Source organism: Anarrhichthys ocellatus, unplaced genomic scaffold (genome assembly GCF_004355925.1).
Source record: "Anarrhichthys ocellatus isolate YVR2014 unplaced genomic scaffold, GSC_Weel_1.0 scaffold11, whole genome shotgun sequence".
In the NCBI taxonomy this organism is placed as follows: Eukaryota; Metazoa; Chordata; class Actinopteri; order Perciformes; family Anarhichadidae; genus Anarrhichthys; species Anarrhichthys ocellatus.
This window is the reverse complement of record NW_022280041.1, coordinates 2538258-2555852: the sequence shown is the minus strand read 5'-3', so window position 1 is coordinate 2555852 and position 17595 is coordinate 2538258. Positions and strand designations below refer to the sequence as shown.

Sequence of the window (17595 nt, the reverse complement as noted above, 5' to 3'; positions counted from 1 at the left end):
AGCAGACATTATACAGGACTGACCGCAGAGATTTAGGTTGGATATTAAGGATATTAAACATTCTTCCGCATTAAAAAAAAGTTGACATAGAATTGACAGATTGCCTTTAAATTGCAGAGCTTTGATCTCATCTGTCGTGTTTCGGGGTGTTGGGACAGTCTGTGTAAATGTCCTCACATTACTCGTGCATGACGTAACAAAAGCTCTGCTCTCTCTCTGCTACTGGCCTCTCAAGTTCTCCCTCTGCCCTACCTGACTGCCTTTGTTCTCCCAGGGTGTTGCTGCTGATACCAAAAAAACAGCAACACGCACACAAAGACGAACAGAAACAATTAGACAGTAGAAAAAAAGAAGGAAAGTTGTCAATGCAAGTTGCCACACTTTTCTCTTTTGTAGGAAACTTTTTAATCTCCAGGTCACATCATTGCCTAATTATCTCATTTCTTCTCAGGAAACACATTACAGATGCGTAGTGCTCTTTCATTAATGCCAAAATTAGCAGATAAAATGTGGATAAAATACAAAAAATGGGGATAAAATTGGTTGATTAAATTCCATATTTTCCTATCAATCTATGTCATGATTTATGCTTTTTCCTTAAAAATTGACAGTTTAACGATAAAATGAGGTAAAACGCTAATTAAATACTGGAAAAAATATACAAAAGTGACTCATAACACTTCCTCACATTGATGCAAAACTATTGTAAATTATTGTATTAATTATGCATTATTACCATCAAACTGATCTGCCTAAAACCACCAGATCTTATACCCACGTCTTATATTTATTGTCATACTGCACGGCCGTTCTTGAGTTGTTTAATCAGGTTATCTTGAGATCAAACCTTGTTTTCTGTGGTTGTGACTGAAACATTCATTATCAAAGCTTTGTCCTCACGTCTCTGGAGAGAAAACACTTAAGTTAGATAAGTTATATAACGTTATTCTTTTTCCATCCAACATATTTACCGACACAGTTGAACACACGTTAGTCAGTAAGGATTATTTATTCAATAGAACGTTTTCATGTAGCATGCAAGTATAAATTAAACAGACTCATACATTAAAACAGGTTAGTAAGTGTCGATGGCTAGCGTGCGTAAATCATGAGTTTCACTACAAATTTAGAAAGAAAAGAATAGAAAAAGAAGAAGTGAATAATACTCTATTGGAATAAAAACCTAATAAGACATCTGTACGTCCAGTTTTAGTCGTTATAAAGTTCTGTTTTAATGACATTAACCCCCAAAAACTTGGTTCTGTAATCTGTAAAATAAGAAACTTAAAAAAGAAAAATACAGTAGTTAAACTTGACCATCTGCTGGCTTTTAAACCTTTATTAAAATATGAACGGGGAGCAACAAAGATGGAAAAACGAAAGAATGAAACATTTAAAATTTCTGTCAAAAAAAAAAGGCAAATAAAACGTGTGTGTGGCAGAGAGTCTCGTAACTGTGGAGAATGAACCGGTTGTGAAGAATGTGCAGAAAATAAACATCTGTAAATAATTTGAATCTGGTATTTTCACACCGCGTCCTCTTCACAACACCATCCCTCCGCCCATGATCTCCATCCTCTGTCGGGAGGGAGAGAAAAAACGGTTAAATCGAGCCGGTGTTACTAGAAAGAAATACGGGAAAGAAAGACATCAAGTGGACATCATTTATTAAATTGTTTATGATGGAAAAATAGCTTTCATTTTGCCAGGTTACCATTGTAAATAAAGTGTGTTCCTAATCTCTTGCCTGGTTAAATAAAGACAAAATAAAGGGCATATGCTCCCCTCTACTGGCCGAAACGTGAACAGCAGCCAGGATTTATGGGTTGAAACCAAAAATTTAGTGGATCAAAATTAAAGAACCATGGTGGTAAAATAAAACGCGTACAGACGGTCTCTGCGGCGCTCTGCAATTAGTGTGCGTTTACCTGGGGCGGTCCTATGAAAGCCAGCCAATCAGAAGAGTGCGTCGGGAGCAGCCCCATCGACTGACACTTGTAGATGGCCAACGCCGAGCCCAGCAGGTTACCGACCAGGTAAACGAGGCCCTGGAGCCACTGCTGACTGGAGCTCTCCAGCAGCTTGAAGGCTGAGAACGAAGAGCGAAGGAATACTCAGTTTACGCAGCAATGAGCTCGACGTGAAACTGAATCTGTGAATGCCGGATACTCACTGGCAGACATGGACATGAGCGCCTGGATGGGCCTCCAGGCCATCATGCACACCATCATGATGGGGAAGATGGAGATGGTGTTGCCCGACATGTACATGATGAACAGGTTCATCGGGATCTGCTTCAGGGGCCCGAGAGCCACGTCCCAACAACGCTGTTAAGACAAGAGTCAGGAGGGACACGCTCAGCATTTTGGGTTTTATTCATTTGATCATGCATAACACAAATGGAACTTAATTATATCCGAAGAAGAGGAAGGAAGTAACGGTTCTCCTCCCTGCTTTACCTTCTCCACCAGGTTCTTGTCCGTCTCCTGGATGCTGGTGTCGGGGACGGGTTTCTCGGAGAAGCCGATCGGGTAAACGACGTCTCCCTGACCGCCCTGTCGGTCCGCACGACTCCTGCAACACAGAGAGTTTAGCTTTCACTGCCCCAATGAACGACTGTGACGGTGAGTTCCCCACAGCTTTTATGTGGCTCTTCAGGTTTGCGGGTAGGATGCACTGTTTGTGTTTACCTGGCGTTGCCCAAGCTCAGCTCCAAAGCCCACTTCATCCTCCGGGCTCCGCTGCCTCCTCTCATCGACAGAGCTCCTCCTCCTCCTTGTCCCCCTGGAGACGCCATCGCAACCGGCTTCACTGCTGGACCTCGAGAGACAGAAAGCAGCTACACAAAGAGACACAAACAACAGAAATCAGATGGGCAGTCTTTCCTTTTTGTCCGGCTCTCTACCAGCGTGGATGAAAACTTAAAAAACAGATTAACAGTAACATATATGGTTGTTCTGTCTCGTGCCAGTGGCATAAATACTCAAATACTGGTCACCACGAGCCTTGAACTAGAAACAGGCCCAGTTTTTACAGCAGATTTGGTTAAAATTAAGAAATAATCGAATACCTTTAGGACAGCTATTTAGGAATATGCTGCAATTGCTTTGCACCTGCAATCTGGACTGTTAAAAGAAAATCTGAAATTTAAAGCGAACCAACATGATGTAAATTAGGACGTTAAACGTCAAACATGACGTTACGTCTAAAATAAACCGACACGTCGTCACTTAAAATTCATCTTACCTTATATAAACATCCACACGACTAATATCTGGTTTATATATATCGTTATTTTGTGATGTAATTAGCAAAAAATGTTGAAGTAAGTCGGACCCCTTCGTCGCTCGCTGTTTCTCGGGCACGTAATGATGACGTCGCTATGCCGGCGATCCGGATATTGCGTAACTTCCGCCCTCTACTGGCACTTCAGGAGAACAGTTTGCGTTCTCCTTAAAGTCATTCACGTAGTAAACATTTGGTACAAAGATATATTGTGTACAAGAATAATATTGATAAATATTTAAAATAAATGTTTTCTCTCAGCAGGGGTTCAGTAATAATACTAACTTAATGTATTATTATTTAGCCCTCCATGATGCATATTTCTCCATAGAAATCTTAAGCTTTACATAATTTAATGGGTACATTTTATACATTATGTATTCGTTTCTCCTAATAAAACTGTAACTGTCATAAAAAAATGCTTAATTACAGATTCTTGAAGACGAAATAATCTGTTAAATGTTTTCCTAAATCTCGTATATTTATATCTTTATTTCTTATTTATATATTGCGTTTCCTTTGGGGAGATTTTGGATGCACGACAGCGTACCTTATATCTAGCTCTTGAGTGACATCTGCAGGAGCGTAGAGACATTTTAATAAAATAAAAGAGAAATAAAAACAAACTAGAAGAGTAGTATCAAAGCATTTATTTGCAGCTGCATTGTATCAAACAACCCGTAAGCAATACAAAAGTTCAAACATCCGAGTGCAATCTTCACAGTCAGTTTAAGGCAATGCTATTATATACACACACATACTGACATGTAAACGAAGCAGTGCAAAATTGAAAGTGTAAAGTGTGTCACATGTTACAGGCACAGTGGTTCTGAGCGTTATTAAGGCACAGGTAAACTCTAAAGACCAGTACAGCCACCCGACACGAGTAATCGACCATCATGCTCATGACGAGTGTTCAAACCACCAACAAACTACCGGCTGTGTGTTCATCAGGCACATTGGATCATACGGCTGCTCTCATGTAAAAGTAGCAGATTGTTTCATTGTAGACTACACATCTGGGAGAACAAATATTCCATCTGCTGCTTCATTTTAATTCATTTGTATCCCGCTTCTTAAGTTACAACTGTTTCCTATCCAGCAAGCCAGGAATCACATACCTCCTTTCTCTTTTTGTACGACACGTTGTCATGTTTGAAAACACAAAATAATACAAAGTAACATCATTATAAGCAAATGTAAGTGACAGTAAAATTCCTGAAGTTCAGTTTATGTTGTACAAATCATATTATCATTGTTCGGATTAGAAACTAGAGTCACTGGTCGTTTAATTTTCAGAAAATTGGAGACACAAACTGAGGCTAGAAATGTGTTTTACTGCAAAGTGTGAACAACCTAAGAGTTGTAATGAAACGCTTCATGTTATACTGGATAGAGTAACAGGGGCTCTGATTATCATCACTCATAAGCTAATATTTTGGACGTCATCTAACAGTTAGATCAACCTGAGGACAACATGTTTGCATCAGTTTTACAGTGTGTGTGCGTCACTTGTACAGGCTGAGCTCGGGGCTGTGGTACAGACACATGTAGGAGTCACAGAGCAGGCGGCGAACGGACTCCCGCAAGGAGGCGGAGTCGACTCTGCTCAGCTCGTCCTCCGACAGGCTGAGGTAGCGGCCCACCTCCGGACACGCCTTCACGTGGGGGATGTTGAAGCCGTTCTCTCCACCTGGGTGAGAGATACGGGGAGCGTTTTAACCGTGTTTTCACGCCGTTTACCTGAACGCCTCTCAGGGAAGATAAACTCACCTTCCCGGTCCGCCATGCTGTCGAAAAACAGCCAGTCGGCGGGGCAGGGTCCGTGCTTGACGAAGCTCACGTAGTGGCTGGTCTCGATGCACGTCACGGCGAAGAGGGACATCCGCTGGCGGGTGCAGAGCAGAGGGCCGGACCACGGGCCCCCGGGGACGGCGATGTTCACGGGACCGTGGGACGCCCGCTTCCTGTGACTGTGGACCTGACAATGGACCGAGGAGACGAGCGTCAGTACACGAAGCACAAATAGATGTCAGGTGCAAAGGAGGAGGCGGCTACCTGTGTGTTGCATGTCTGGCAGTACTGTTTGAGATGACCGGGAGTGATGTCGGGGTCGTCGTGACACTGGAGACACTCCCACTCAGCTACCGCCTGACAGATACTGCACTGTCTCAGAGCTACAACAACAACAACAACAACTCATGTGAATGTAGCGAGATCTTATACGACTGAAATGTTGCTCAAAAATGTCCTCACTGTCGTCCAGCAGGTCTGTGATGTCCAGGCTGAGGGTGGGCAAGATGGCGTCAAACATTTTGAAGTCCTTCCCAAACCGAGGCATGAGCAGCAGGAGGCAGGAGGGGGCCTGTTGGGGCGATCAAACACACGTGATGTCATTGTTAAGAGGTGTTTCAGGGGCCTCGAACTCAACACGTGACAACGTATTTTCTGTGACCTCGACAAACTTGAGGCCGGCGTGGAGGAAGGAGGACTCCAGCAGCGCCTGGACACTGGCGACCCGCATCCGACTGGGCAATGGCAAGGTGAGAGGGATGGGGGAGCCAACCGGGGAGAGGGGTAAGGGCGAGCAGGGAGAGGGAGGGAGTGTAGGGGGGAAGAGCTGGTAGAGGTGGCCCTCCTGAGGCTGCCGAGTCATCGATCTGAACGTACGAGGAGACAAAGGAAGGGAGAGATCGGTGTCAGTAATGTGTGTTTTGCTTTTTGCCACTGGGGCAGAATGTTTGTGTGCAGGATTTAACACTTTTTCACCTTCATGCGCTGAAGTTTCTCTGTGCACATCTCGGCTAACTCTGGCGCATTTACAGCAATGCTTTTATTAATGTGCACTGTCCCTCACCAAATAAATAAAGAAGTGAAATACAGGGTCACTTTTCTGTGATGGACTAAAAGAAAAGGACCTGCGAGTGTGATCACGACCTCATTACCTTCTCACATCACAAGTACAATACAAGGCGTGAGAGCCTTTTCAACTCGCCTGTGTGATAATGAAGCAGGGTGTGTGTGTCTGTGTGTGTGTCAGCGGCAGTGATGTCACCTGATCTTGAGGAGCGGCTCGACTTGGAGGAGCTGGAAAAGCTTGTTGAGGAACTCTTCGGGATCTGCCGGACAGAACAGCAGCAGCAGCATGACAGCATTCCTCAGTCTGATCACACACACATATACACACACCTAATGGAGGAGTGAGGACCGCGTACCTTTCTCCTGGTTGGTGAAGCCCGTGTCGCTGTTCACAGCATCCAGCAGTCGTCTCAGGGCCATGGTCTTACTGGCACACACGTAGCCGTACCTTCAGAAACATTTGAATATTAAACATAATCACCGTGCCCTCTGATCCAGGTGCTGCAGAGTCTGTCATGTTATTCATTTTGTCCGATTTCTTACAACTGGAATGACTTTTAAAGTTACGTTTAATTGCATAGTACGGTTGTGTATTGCTCTGTGTTATTTCATGAGCATTGATGCATTGTACTTTATCCTCATGTCAGACCTGTTGTACAGTCGATACGTTATCAGATAAATCCTTCAGATTGTTGTCTCCGATGTCCTCTTTCATGAATAAATACCAATATAATGAATACATGTCTTGTATATTTGTGACTTTTACCTCAGAGGATTTCAGAGTTTTTTTTCTGGCAAATATATGTCTTTGTATTCTTAGAGAATAATCAAGTTTCTTTATCGTCTGAGTTTTTCTCTCACAATATTACCCTCCTCCCGTAGCTCCGTAATATTTTCCGACTAAGGCCCAGTGCTGTATCACCTGTACAAAAATTGCACTGTAGTTACTCGAGGTAGTAAAAAAAAAAACAGACATTTACACACGTTTACACACCTTCTCAGAGGGTTGACTATCTCACAGCGCAGCAGGTCCTGAGCCTGACGGGAGTCCTGGTCGTTTTCAGAGTCAGACGGCCAAAATAACACCCAGTCTGCTGAACTGCAGCAGGAGAACAGACTGCAGAGAGAAACAGACTATCTATATGAAACAATCAGTCAAGCTGTATCTATTTAGCACCTTTTAAAGTAATCAAATTAACTTTAAAGTGCTTTACTGATGACTGACGAGACAAAAAAACAAGACAAAAATGGAGAGAAGATGAGCAGACGAATGCACAGGAATTAAGTTAAGAATGAATTAAATACAACACTGAATGAATCGATCATGGAAAAACAGTAAGAAAATACAATTATAGCAAAATAAAATAAGAAATAAAATATCTGCAATTACTAAAACCATAAAAGAGAAAAGTGTCTCAGAGTTGTACCTGAAGAGCGTAGCGTCCAGGTAGCATGAGTTGAGGTGGCCCTGGATGCCTTTCTTCCAGCCCTGGTAGAGGTCCGCGGCCTCGTCCCCGTCCGATGGGGGGGTGTGCTCCTCCACGCGCTCGCTGCCCCAGTCTGCAAAGGCTGGGAGCCGCACAGGAGATGGTGTGTCATGATAGAAACTACACACGGTATGTTTAAAATACACACTTACACGGTGACTTTCCTACCTATGGAGTTGCATCGCTCCACTTGATTGACAGGCATCTCAGGGGCGGGAAACCGGGAGTCCCGTCTGCAGTTGCGAAGCTTGACGAACAGCCCCTTGTTGGCCGGGCAGCGGAAGTGGCGCTCGCCGAGGTAACTGCCGTCTGTTCCTGCAGACAGCTCCTGGTCCTGACACACACAGCGGGGAGGTCGTTTGTTTTGCCCAGTGAGAGTAGAATAACCAAGTTTTTGTTGTATTTACACATATCAATGCATGAAAACCACTTATTAAAAGTGAAGCAGAAACTTCCACCTCACCAGCTCAATTCCTGCCACCGGCTCCAAAATCCCGCCGATCTGTCCGATCCAGCGGATAACCCCGAAAAGCGGCGGGTCGTTCACTTCGACCATCGACCCCACCTCCAGCTTGCCCTCCGGTCCCGCCTCCTCGCCCTCCTCTGCGGCGGCGTCGCTGCTGTCGGGAGACCTCAGCGGAGAAGGCGGGCCGTGCACGCCATTGGTGGTCGGCGACGTCGGGCTGCGGGGTTTGGGAGGCGGGAGAGGGGCAGGAGGCAGGGCCCTGAGGGAGGGTTTGGATGGAGGCAGCGGGGGAGGTCTGAGCACGTGTTTGCCGGGCGGCATCAGGGCGACTCTGGGAGCGGAGGCCGACAGTGACGAAGGGCCCGGTTTGGTGACGGGGGCCGGAGATGGCTTCTGGATGGATTTGCTCATCTGGAGAGGAGGTTTGTCACGGTGGGATTTCGGCTCTGGGGACAAAATGGAATAAGAGTTCATGTTAAGTCTCTTTGCAAATATATTTTTCATGATCACAACAAAACTGTCTGTGTCCTCGTTGAGGATCAGTTACCTGAGGACACCATGGTGACGGGCAGAATGAGTCCATAGAGAGGGGAAGGAATGTGGCAGAGCTTCTCTCCCTTATGATGGCCGTCCCAGTTACCAAGAGGAGCGTCCTGGAACCAGTCAAGTGTTTACGATGATAAAAACAACTGAAAATAAATAGAGTTATAAATAATAAAACTTTATACAGTTTTATCTCGTACTGACCAGCAGGACTCCGACGTACGTCCCCGAGGAGGACCGGCCAGGCAGGAGGCCACAGAAGCGCACCTCCCCTCCATAGACTGAGTTCTCCAGAGGGAAGCACACCCGCTGGCCTACGTGGAGCTGCGGAGGCGATGCAGGACCTCGGACCTGAACCTGGTTTTGAGCGGCGAGGGGCGCCGAGTCCGCCGTTCGAGAGAGGATGCCCAGAGACTGCAGCTGAGGAGGGCTGCTGGGACGATGAGAGTGGAAGCTAATGTGACGACTGTGCTGCTGCCCGTTGCTGGGCGGGTTATGATTGGCACCGCTGCTGCTGCGGTGGTGATGTTGCTGGTGGAGTTGGTGGTCTCGAGACCAGTGGCGGAGCTGGATGCGGCTGACCGGCAGGAAGAGGGCGCAGGCCTCGGGGCAGGTGAAGAGCCGGTGGCCTTTATAGGAGCCGCTGCTTATTCCTTTACCTACTGCTGAACCCTGCAGGGGAGGCGGAGCAAGGTAGTTACAGGTGAACTCCCTGACCAATCACAGACCATTTATGTGACAATTTAAATACAGAAAACGGACAACAATAGAGTAAATCCTTGATGAATCCTCCACTATTGTCTCACGCATGGACTGGATGAGTTGTGTGAGAGTTTGTGAGTGTTGCTGTTTGTTAAACCCGGCCTCCATTTACTTAAATTCATCAAGGGTTTACTCGGTTTTTAGGTTCTCCGTTCACTTTTACCTTGAGCTGTACCCCAAAAATCACCGCGCTGCCGCCCCTGGTCAGCGGCCCGATGTATTTAAGATCCGCCTCTGCCAGCTTGTCCTGCGAGCCTATTTGGACCCACAGCGGAGAGTCGACGGGCAGCGTGGCCAAATGCTGCAGCTTCCCGGGATTGTCTGAGAAAAACACAACAACAATGAAAACCTCACTACAGAGGGAGGAAGCAAACCGATTACATGTTCATTACACTAATACAAGGAAGCACAGTACTGCGACACCACTACCACCTAACTATTAATGTATTACTTAGAAGTTTTAGGCGAGCCTCCAGGTCAAATACAGGCTCCAACAGGCCGGTGAGGTCAGTCGGGACTTCCAGCAGGTACTTCCTCTCTATTTTCAACATTAAGTCGTTGTCTATCACCTGCAGGGGAAGACAGGAGGTGTGGAGAGAACGGCAAGTAGAAAGGAGAATCTTATTATATGTTATATGTATAAGTCATTATTATGTTCAGTATTAATTTATCTACACATTAAAATCTAAATAAATAAATTACTTGGTTTGTCTACAAAGTGTCAGAAGTGAAAATAATAATATATATAAATAAATAAATATATAAAAAAAAATATTAAATAAAAAATATATAATATAAAAAATGTATATAATAATATAACTATTTATTAATATTTAAATAATTGCTAATTAATTCACCTGATGCATTACATCTAATATAAGTTAATGTGTACCTTGACCCACGGAGAGTCGCCTCTGTTCTTGCCAGAATCTTGCTCCTGGCAGATGAACCCCCGCTTCAGCACAATGGTACCTTCCAGCTGGTCCTGGACCTTCATGTCGGTCGAGATCAAAAACATTTTGGGTGGGCGGCGCTTCCTGATCTGCTCATGAGCCGCTGACATTTCTTTATGCGTGTCTTTTCTATGTAGCTCACAGAGGAATTAAAATCCTTATTTGTCCTGTAAAAATTAAGAAAAATAATTATTTAAAATAAAAAAAAGTGCCATAAGGGCCGCAGCGTCCACCTAGTGACGGTAACGACAGGTATCGTTAACGGCAGTTAGCGAACTAACGTTCACATTAAAACTTTCTACATTCATGTTCACAGACAAGTCCACTTGTGTAAAAACGTTAAAACAGATAAAGCTACATTCCGTGTCGTAGTTGACTTAAAACTGTAGGCGTTCATCAAACACTCACCAACTTCATCAACTCCCCGGCCGTGTCAACATTTCCCCTCTCATTTAAAGGAGCTACGCTTCAATAACAAACCGCACCGTGAAGCAGGAAGCCGCGTGACCGACACCAGCGGGAGCCAATAGCAAGTGAGGAAAAGTTCCGCGGGGGAGAGGTTTCAGCCAATCAGAGCGCGTGTGGGCGTTACAAAGACTGGGGGGAAATTCCACTGTTCTTGATAGATACGCAAAGTAAACACTTTATATGCATGTTAAGAATTTGGTACACAGCGTGGCTTGTATAAAAGTACACAAAAAACATCAGTGGTTGTATTTTTTTTTATTAGTTTATAAATAGAATAGAAAAATATTTCCCTGTACTGAACATACTCTATAATTACATTCACACTTCACACATCATCCCTCACAGAAATATATTGCATTGCTTAAAAGAAAAGGAGAACTGTTTTGTGTGCAATCGACATTTGGATTGTAATGCATAACTCCCTTAAAAAACAACATATTAGAAAGTGCAATGTTAAATGTGCATAACTGACTTTTAATGGAAAAACACATCATTGTGCCTGTGTGCAAATGTGTTACAGCATCAAGTGTCAGTTTGGGGCAGTAGTGAAATCTACAGATCAGACCACTGACCATGTACAAGTGTACTTGTACATGTTTATGGATGGTGTGACAACTTTAAACTGTGAGTGAGTTTGAATATTATTCATTGGGCTTAGTTGGTAGAACTGCCCAGGATTTAACACTAAACGCATAGATTAGAGAAAAACAACACGTCTTTAGACGGTACAAATCTAGTGTTGTTCTTCTTTCCTATGAATCATTTTGTGACCCCTGATATTATCTTGTCACCCCTGGAACCAGTGCTGTCATAGAGCTGCTTCAAGTACACACATTTCCTACATTTAAAGACACAGACCATTCTGTACCAGCATACTCTGAGAAGAAATATTTAAAACTGAGAAAAAAACAACAATTTAATCGTAAATGCTGTTTTGCAACTTTGTAAAACCACTGTGGAGTGGAGTAATTGTTAATAAAATGCTATCTTGCATATGTGAGGCATAAACTACCTCTATAATATCCTTCATAAAACAACTGTAATCTTTGGTACATCTAAGATGGATAGCTTATTTCAGTTCCGATAAATCAATCACACTGATTCAGCCATGTTAGATGTACCATAGCATCATTTCAGACTTTATGTTCTCAGAATAATACAGTGAAAGGTGTGTGATGGGGGATAACCCAGAGACAGTACAGATGCAGTAAGCAACATGGTTTGCCATCCTTTAAATAGAAAGCTCTTTGCTTTCAGTTGCCAGTTGTAGTCCTTATTTAACCCCACAGGATGTTATTTAGTGTCTCATCCGAAAGACAAAGGCAGCTCCTTCGCAGATGTAAACAATCAACAGGCGATGCTCTGTATTGCTACATCTTCGTTTCAGCTTTAATTCAGTGCAGATGTCGGTGATGATGACAGGTATCAGGTCAGACCCTCTTATCTGGTGCACCAGGTTCTTTCATAACAGGTGATGAGTCTATTCAACGTGCGACTGTGGAGGTTTAGAAGTGAGGATACGAGTGCTCCCGGTTAACAAAGTAGGTGGTGAGTTCCCCTTTGCCCTTGACGTTGACGACTCCTCGGAGAGTGACGCTGTATCCAATGCTCTCCACCATCTGGGCCGTCTCCTCCGTCACCTGAGAGAGGAAATAAAAGAAGAAGAAGAATCTGTGAGGTTTTTCTGTCCCCTTTAATCCATCCACAGCTAATGAACACACATGACATGTAGCATTTAATTCCTTAGCATCCACTGATCCACCACAGTAATTTAAACACATAAGCCACCTCTGTATCCTTCCTACCGACCTGTATCGTGTCCAACACTCCCGTGCTATCCATCCTGCTGGCCACATTAACGGAGTTCCCCCAGATGTCATACTGAGGCTTATGGGCTCCGATCACTCCTGCGATCACTGGACCGTGGTTTATACCTGCAGGTAAACGACAGGGACGGATGATTAGATGTTCATGAATATAGAAAGTGGCTTTCTTTTTTTTTTAATTCTCTCCTCGGAGGTTTACTTAGAGTCCAGCATGGACCAGAAAATATTAGATAGAAATGTTAAAGTGATTTATTTTCAACTTTCTTTCTTTCATCTCAAATTTGACCATAGTTTTAACATGTTTTACAAATTCGATGAGGAAAACAAGGAGAAAGAAAGCTCAGTTGGAAGTTTTGAGTCAGTATCGAATGGATCCAGTGTAGGAATTATTCAGGGTTTGTCAGTATTAAGAAGACTCACCGATCCGGAGCTTGAAGCTGTTGAAAGAGTGAGCGTTGATACGGTCCAGTTTGCCCATCAGAGCGATGGCGAACTCCACCATGGAGCGCACATGGGTGTAGGACATATCCACTTTCTGTAGGGGGAGCCAGAGATCGTGTGAATGCAGGTCAGGGTGCCTCAAGACAAGCATTTGGTTTTAAAACATTTAGGAAATGTCTTTTAAAAATAGACGGAAACACTTTGCACAGCACATTGCAAGGACTGTCCTGTAAAATGAGAACAAAGGTTATTAAAAATATGAACAAACTAAGCAAACCTTTTGTTCCTCCCCTTGAGGCGCGTGTCTCAGCCCCGCAGCAGCCATGTACGTACTGCCGATGGTCTTAATCTTCTCCACTGAACAGAATTTGGGCTTAGAGAGAATCTACATGAGAGAAAGGAGACATGAGCTAGAGACACCAAACATGACACTGACAGTGTGTAAATTACATCTTCTTCCTCATACCTCATCGAAGTCTGATATGATCTCATTGAGGAAGCGCAAACACTCCAGGCCGTCTCTGTTGGCGCTGCTCTCGCTGTAAAACTCTTTAAACTGAGGCACCGAGGCGAACATGACACACACACAGTCATATGACTGACTGTAAAGGTCCTGAAACACAGTTATAACAAAACAAAGGACTTCAATTCAAGACAACATGCAGTCAAACCTGTTCATCCCATGAATGTCCTAAATGTTTTAATGACCTGAAACTCACCTCTAAGTGACAGCAATCATTTTATAAGTGTCGAATGTATTATTTTACCAAATGGGAGGAGGCTTTTGCATACTTGATGGAGAGCAACGTCGGTCAAAGTCATGCTTTTTGTAAAACATGCCACACACACCTTTTTTTTTATGTAGGAACTAGTTAGCTCCATCCTTGATTCATTGATGTTTAATTGTTTAAATCAAACTGTCAAACTGGCGGGCTAACCAGGGAGTAACATCGACAGAATAATGCTCAATGAATAGTCTACTGTACTTCTTATTGCCGTGTTTTGTTTGCTTTACCTGGTTGCGAATAGTTTTGCCCACGAAGAAGTCGGCGACGTGCAGCGGCAGGACGTTCTGGAGGAGGAGCATGTTGACGTTCTCCATGGTCTCCATCTCCTCTCTCTCCGTCTTGAAACAGCGGCCCAACAGGAAGTCTACACGGCAACCAAGCTCGTCCTGATGGAGAGAGAGAGACAGCGTACACAAACGTATGAACAAATTTGGATATAAGGAAAATATGTACTGTATTGTCATTTGTAAACGCACACATACCTGTCTGGCCAGTATGAGGCATACGATGTAAAAGATGACGAGCCAGACACCGGACATGATCTGAGGGTCCTTCAGTATGCCTGGCCTGTAGAAAAACACATTCACATATTTAAAGGACTACTAAACTACTGTCTCTCTTTTTTCCCCCTTCCGTTACATAATCAAGAGTGTCTTGTGTCTCTCAGTCAGTGGGGCCTGAACCCCCCCCCACACGCAGGCCTCTTGCTACAAAAAGCTCTTGAATAAATGATCTGAAACTCCAGACTCAAGGATTCACAATCTGGACTTCGGGTGCCAGACAAAAGGCAGGAAATTTAACACCTTGGCTGAGCAACGCAGACGGTGTGATGACTATAGATCGCAGTGAATGAAGGTGGACGAGTGGAAAGTGAACTTCAGCAGGATTACTGAGAGCCTGTGTGGACAGCGGGCGAGCTGGAGTACTTATGTGCCTGCACACTTTCGTGCATCTCATTTGTTTTATTAACTTAATGTAACATAGACAGAATATTACATACTGTACTTTTTTTTCCCAGTGAACTGAATAATAGTACTCAAAGCTGTTAAGTATAATTCCACACTTTGCTTACTTACTTTTATTGCCCGAAATGGAACTAAGAGGCAAGAAAGTGAGTTTCACCACTAGAAAAATGCTCATTGCTGTTTCACTCTTCACATTTTTCTCTGTGGACACACTTCTCGGCGTGGCACTCACTTGGTTTTGTTGTAAAGCAGGTTGACGAGGCAGTCGGACCTCGGGGCGAGAACATGGAGGAAGAGGGCGAGGTAAACCACCACAGCCAGCGTGAGCAGCAGAGCCTTCGCAGATAAACACGTCCTGACGAACACGATCACCCCCAGCATGGCCAGCAGGCAGCAGTACAGGTAGTACTGGATGTTTGCACAAAGAATGTGTGTTATGACCAGTTTGGGGTGATGTTAAAAAAGCTCGTACTGAAGCCGTCAACATCCAAACTAATAAAGAATCAATGAGGAGCCTGTCTTGGGGTTATAAACGACCTTATTATAGAGGAAAACCTTAGAATACAGTTCTCCTTTATAAGTGAAGAAAGAATAAATGAAAATGTTGTATTGCCCTTTAACAGTAAAAAAGAAACACGAGATGGCTGACCTGGAAACTATGTTACCCAAAGAATGATGCACGTTTTGACAATGAAATGCAGCTTGTATGAGAGTATGATGAAGGAATACATTTCACACTTTTTCTTCCTTTGTTTTGAGGATCTTCTGCACGTGTGTCTCTTTTGTTTTGCTTCTTCAGTCTTGTGCGTGTGAAAAATGAAATGAACTGAATGAGTAAATCTTTTTAACAAGTGCTGTGTAACATTCAGCTCTTTAAAAGAGTTGGTCGGGTTTATTGTAAAAGTTCAGAAAAAGACTGCAATCTGTGCGTCTCTAATCACTTTAGACATTTATAAGACATGTAAAGACATGAAACATGGATAAGTAACAAAGTGAAATGATAATTTGGAGGTACTTACAGGCCCAGTGTGGAGTTTGAGAGACGCTAGATCTGTGCTGTTGGTAAGCATCTTGCAGTCGTTTCCGGGGAGGAAGAACTGAGAGACAAAAACAACATTGATAGAACAACAAATACATCTATGAAAGACAGGAACTACAAATAGAAAGCTATGATGGGAGGCAGAGGAGAAGCTCACATGGTTGAGGATGGCCATAAGCAGAGTGATGAGCACACAGAGGATGACCACAAACAGTCGCAGCGCCGCCCTGGAGGAGACGCCGCGGGACAGCCCCGATATCCACTGAACACTCAGCGGCATCTTGGATCGCCACTTCTGAAAACAAACAAACATTCAAGCATTTAACACAGAAATGCAGCAAAAACTGTTCAAACATAAATGCTGAATGCCAGGAAGATAGTAAACAATCTAAAAACTTTCAGTATAAAAATCACCTGATGATATGAAACTGTAATACTTATCAATACTACACCAATACTGCTGAGTGGTATCACAAACATACCACAGTACGTGTTCGTTTACCTCCAAGTATCCGGTGAAAGCGATGGACATGAGCAGCACCAGCACCGGGAAAGTCACGCCGTACGACACTGCCATCTCAAAATTACTGGGAGGGGTGAGAACAGATCATTTATCTTTAGCCCTCATTCCAGTGTGAGCAAATAAAGACGCACGCATGTGAGTTAGTGACAATAATACTTCAGAACATAATGAGTATAGTCAAGTGAAAATCTACTCACTTTTTAGAGACGAGCATCTGGACGGTGAAAATAGTAACGAAGATGAAAGCTATGCAGCTCACTGAATGGTGCAGATCCTTTACCTCTGAGAGGCTGAACTGCAAGACAAACGGTTATCAAACAAATGGAAATAATTGTTTTGCAAACACACACAGAGATACTGTGCATCCTGCTTGTTTCTGCTCTTTCATGCACACATGACCGGATTTACGTCTTCTGAAATTAGACATAAGAATGAAGCTACCTCTCTCTCCAGACTCAGGTCATTGAACAGCAGAGTCAAACAGTTGAGCCTCTTTGTTCTCCTCCTTCACGAAAAATAAAAGATAGAAAGTCAAAGTCAAAGGATGGACGGACATGAAACAAGCTTGAATCCCAAAATATGAAGTACAGACTGGAAGCCTACAAAGCCTAAAAATGATCTAAAAATGGCCAGAAAATGTCAACAAGAAGTTGCTCAAAAACCAATCATATTTTTAAGAAGAGACATTTTCTTTGTCACATCTTGTATCTTTCCTTCCAGCATATTTCTTATATTTTTCCACCAACTATAAACAATTTACAACAGATAACTTACACTGCATTGTCCAGCGTGTCTAGCGATCCCCTGACACCAGTATCCACAACCAAACTGGGACAAAACAAGAACACGTTAGAAACAGCTTTAACCAAAACAATATGCTGCATTCCTGATTCCACTCGTGTGTTTTAAGAAGGAGCAAAACACTCTGTTCCTCCAGAACCTCAGTTTAGGACTTTACAAATAAAATAATGCCGTGAAAGTGCTCATCTATACCTAAAACACTCATGTCAGGCTTTATTCGGATGCTGATGAAGTTAAATAATGCTGGTGTATTTTGCATAATTTCTCAGATGCTATTAATTTATCTGGGAACTTACCAGGCGGAGTTGTTCTGGCAAGGTGGCCTTTCCTGAAGCAAACACACACACACACACACACACACACACACACACACACACACACACACACAC

At 43.7% G+C, this 17595-nt stretch overlaps 3 protein-coding genes across 4 annotated transcripts in view; all 3 read right to left on the bottom strand.

Moving 5' to 3' along the window:
• Positions 1-990: 990 nt before the first annotated feature.
• Positions 991-3365, bottom strand: emc4 (ER membrane protein complex subunit 4). Its single transcript, XM_031851509.1, has 6 exons — positions 3247-3365; positions 2691-2839; positions 2460-2574; positions 2174-2327; positions 1929-2089; positions 991-1578 (listed from the first exon to the last, which is right to left on the bottom strand). Exons 2-6 carry the CDS (start codon positions 2795-2797, stop codon positions 1543-1545), a joined length of 573 nt encoding a protein of 190 aa, XP_031707369.1. The 5' UTR covers positions 2798-2839; positions 3247-3365; the 3' UTR covers positions 991-1542.
• A 555-nt stretch (positions 3366-3920) lies between these two features.
• Positions 3921-10832, bottom strand: cyld3 (cylindromatosis (turban tumor syndrome) 3). The gene is made up of 17 exons (XM_031851508.1): positions 10764-10832; positions 10295-10522; positions 9854-9971; positions 9566-9723; positions 8845-9312; positions 8645-8750; positions 8095-8543; positions 7800-7965; positions 7572-7713; positions 7139-7261; positions 6501-6592; positions 6341-6404; positions 5741-5945; positions 5542-5650; positions 5344-5462; positions 5059-5266; positions 3921-4978 (listed from the first exon to the last, which is right to left on the bottom strand). The coding sequence occupies exons 2-17, from the start codon at positions 10463-10465 to the stop codon at positions 4794-4796; spliced, it is 2883 nt and encodes a 960-aa protein (XP_031707368.1). The 5' UTR covers positions 10466-10522; positions 10764-10832; the 3' UTR covers positions 3921-4793.
• A 158-nt stretch (positions 10833-10990) lies between these two features.
• The window catches only part of LOC116385753 (adenylate cyclase type 2), a 14743-nt gene continuing 8138 nt past the window's right edge, over positions 10991-17595 (bottom strand). For both annotated transcript variants that reach the window (XM_031851462.1, XM_031851463.1), the window contains exons 12-26: positions 17503-17534; positions 17180-17233; positions 16847-16910; positions 16603-16700; positions 16385-16469; positions 16040-16177; positions 15863-15940; positions 15076-15251; positions 14361-14445; positions 14106-14264; positions 13557-13703; positions 13368-13475; positions 13070-13184; positions 12633-12757; positions 10991-12463 (exon numbers count right to left, since the gene is read on the bottom strand). In XM_031851462.1, coding sequence (XP_031707322.1) covers positions 12329-12463; positions 12633-12757; positions 13070-13184; positions 13368-13475; positions 13557-13703; positions 14106-14264; positions 14361-14445; positions 15076-15251; positions 15863-15940; positions 16040-16177; positions 16385-16469; positions 16603-16700; positions 16847-16910; positions 17180-17233; positions 17503-17534 — 1599 coding nt within the window. In that variant the 3' untranslated portion in view covers positions 10991-12328. The remainder of the gene's footprint in view (positions 12464-12632; positions 12758-13069; positions 13185-13367; positions 13476-13556; positions 13704-14105; positions 14265-14360; positions 14446-15075; positions 15252-15862; positions 15941-16039; positions 16178-16384; positions 16470-16602; positions 16701-16846; positions 16911-17179; positions 17234-17502; positions 17535-17595) is intronic.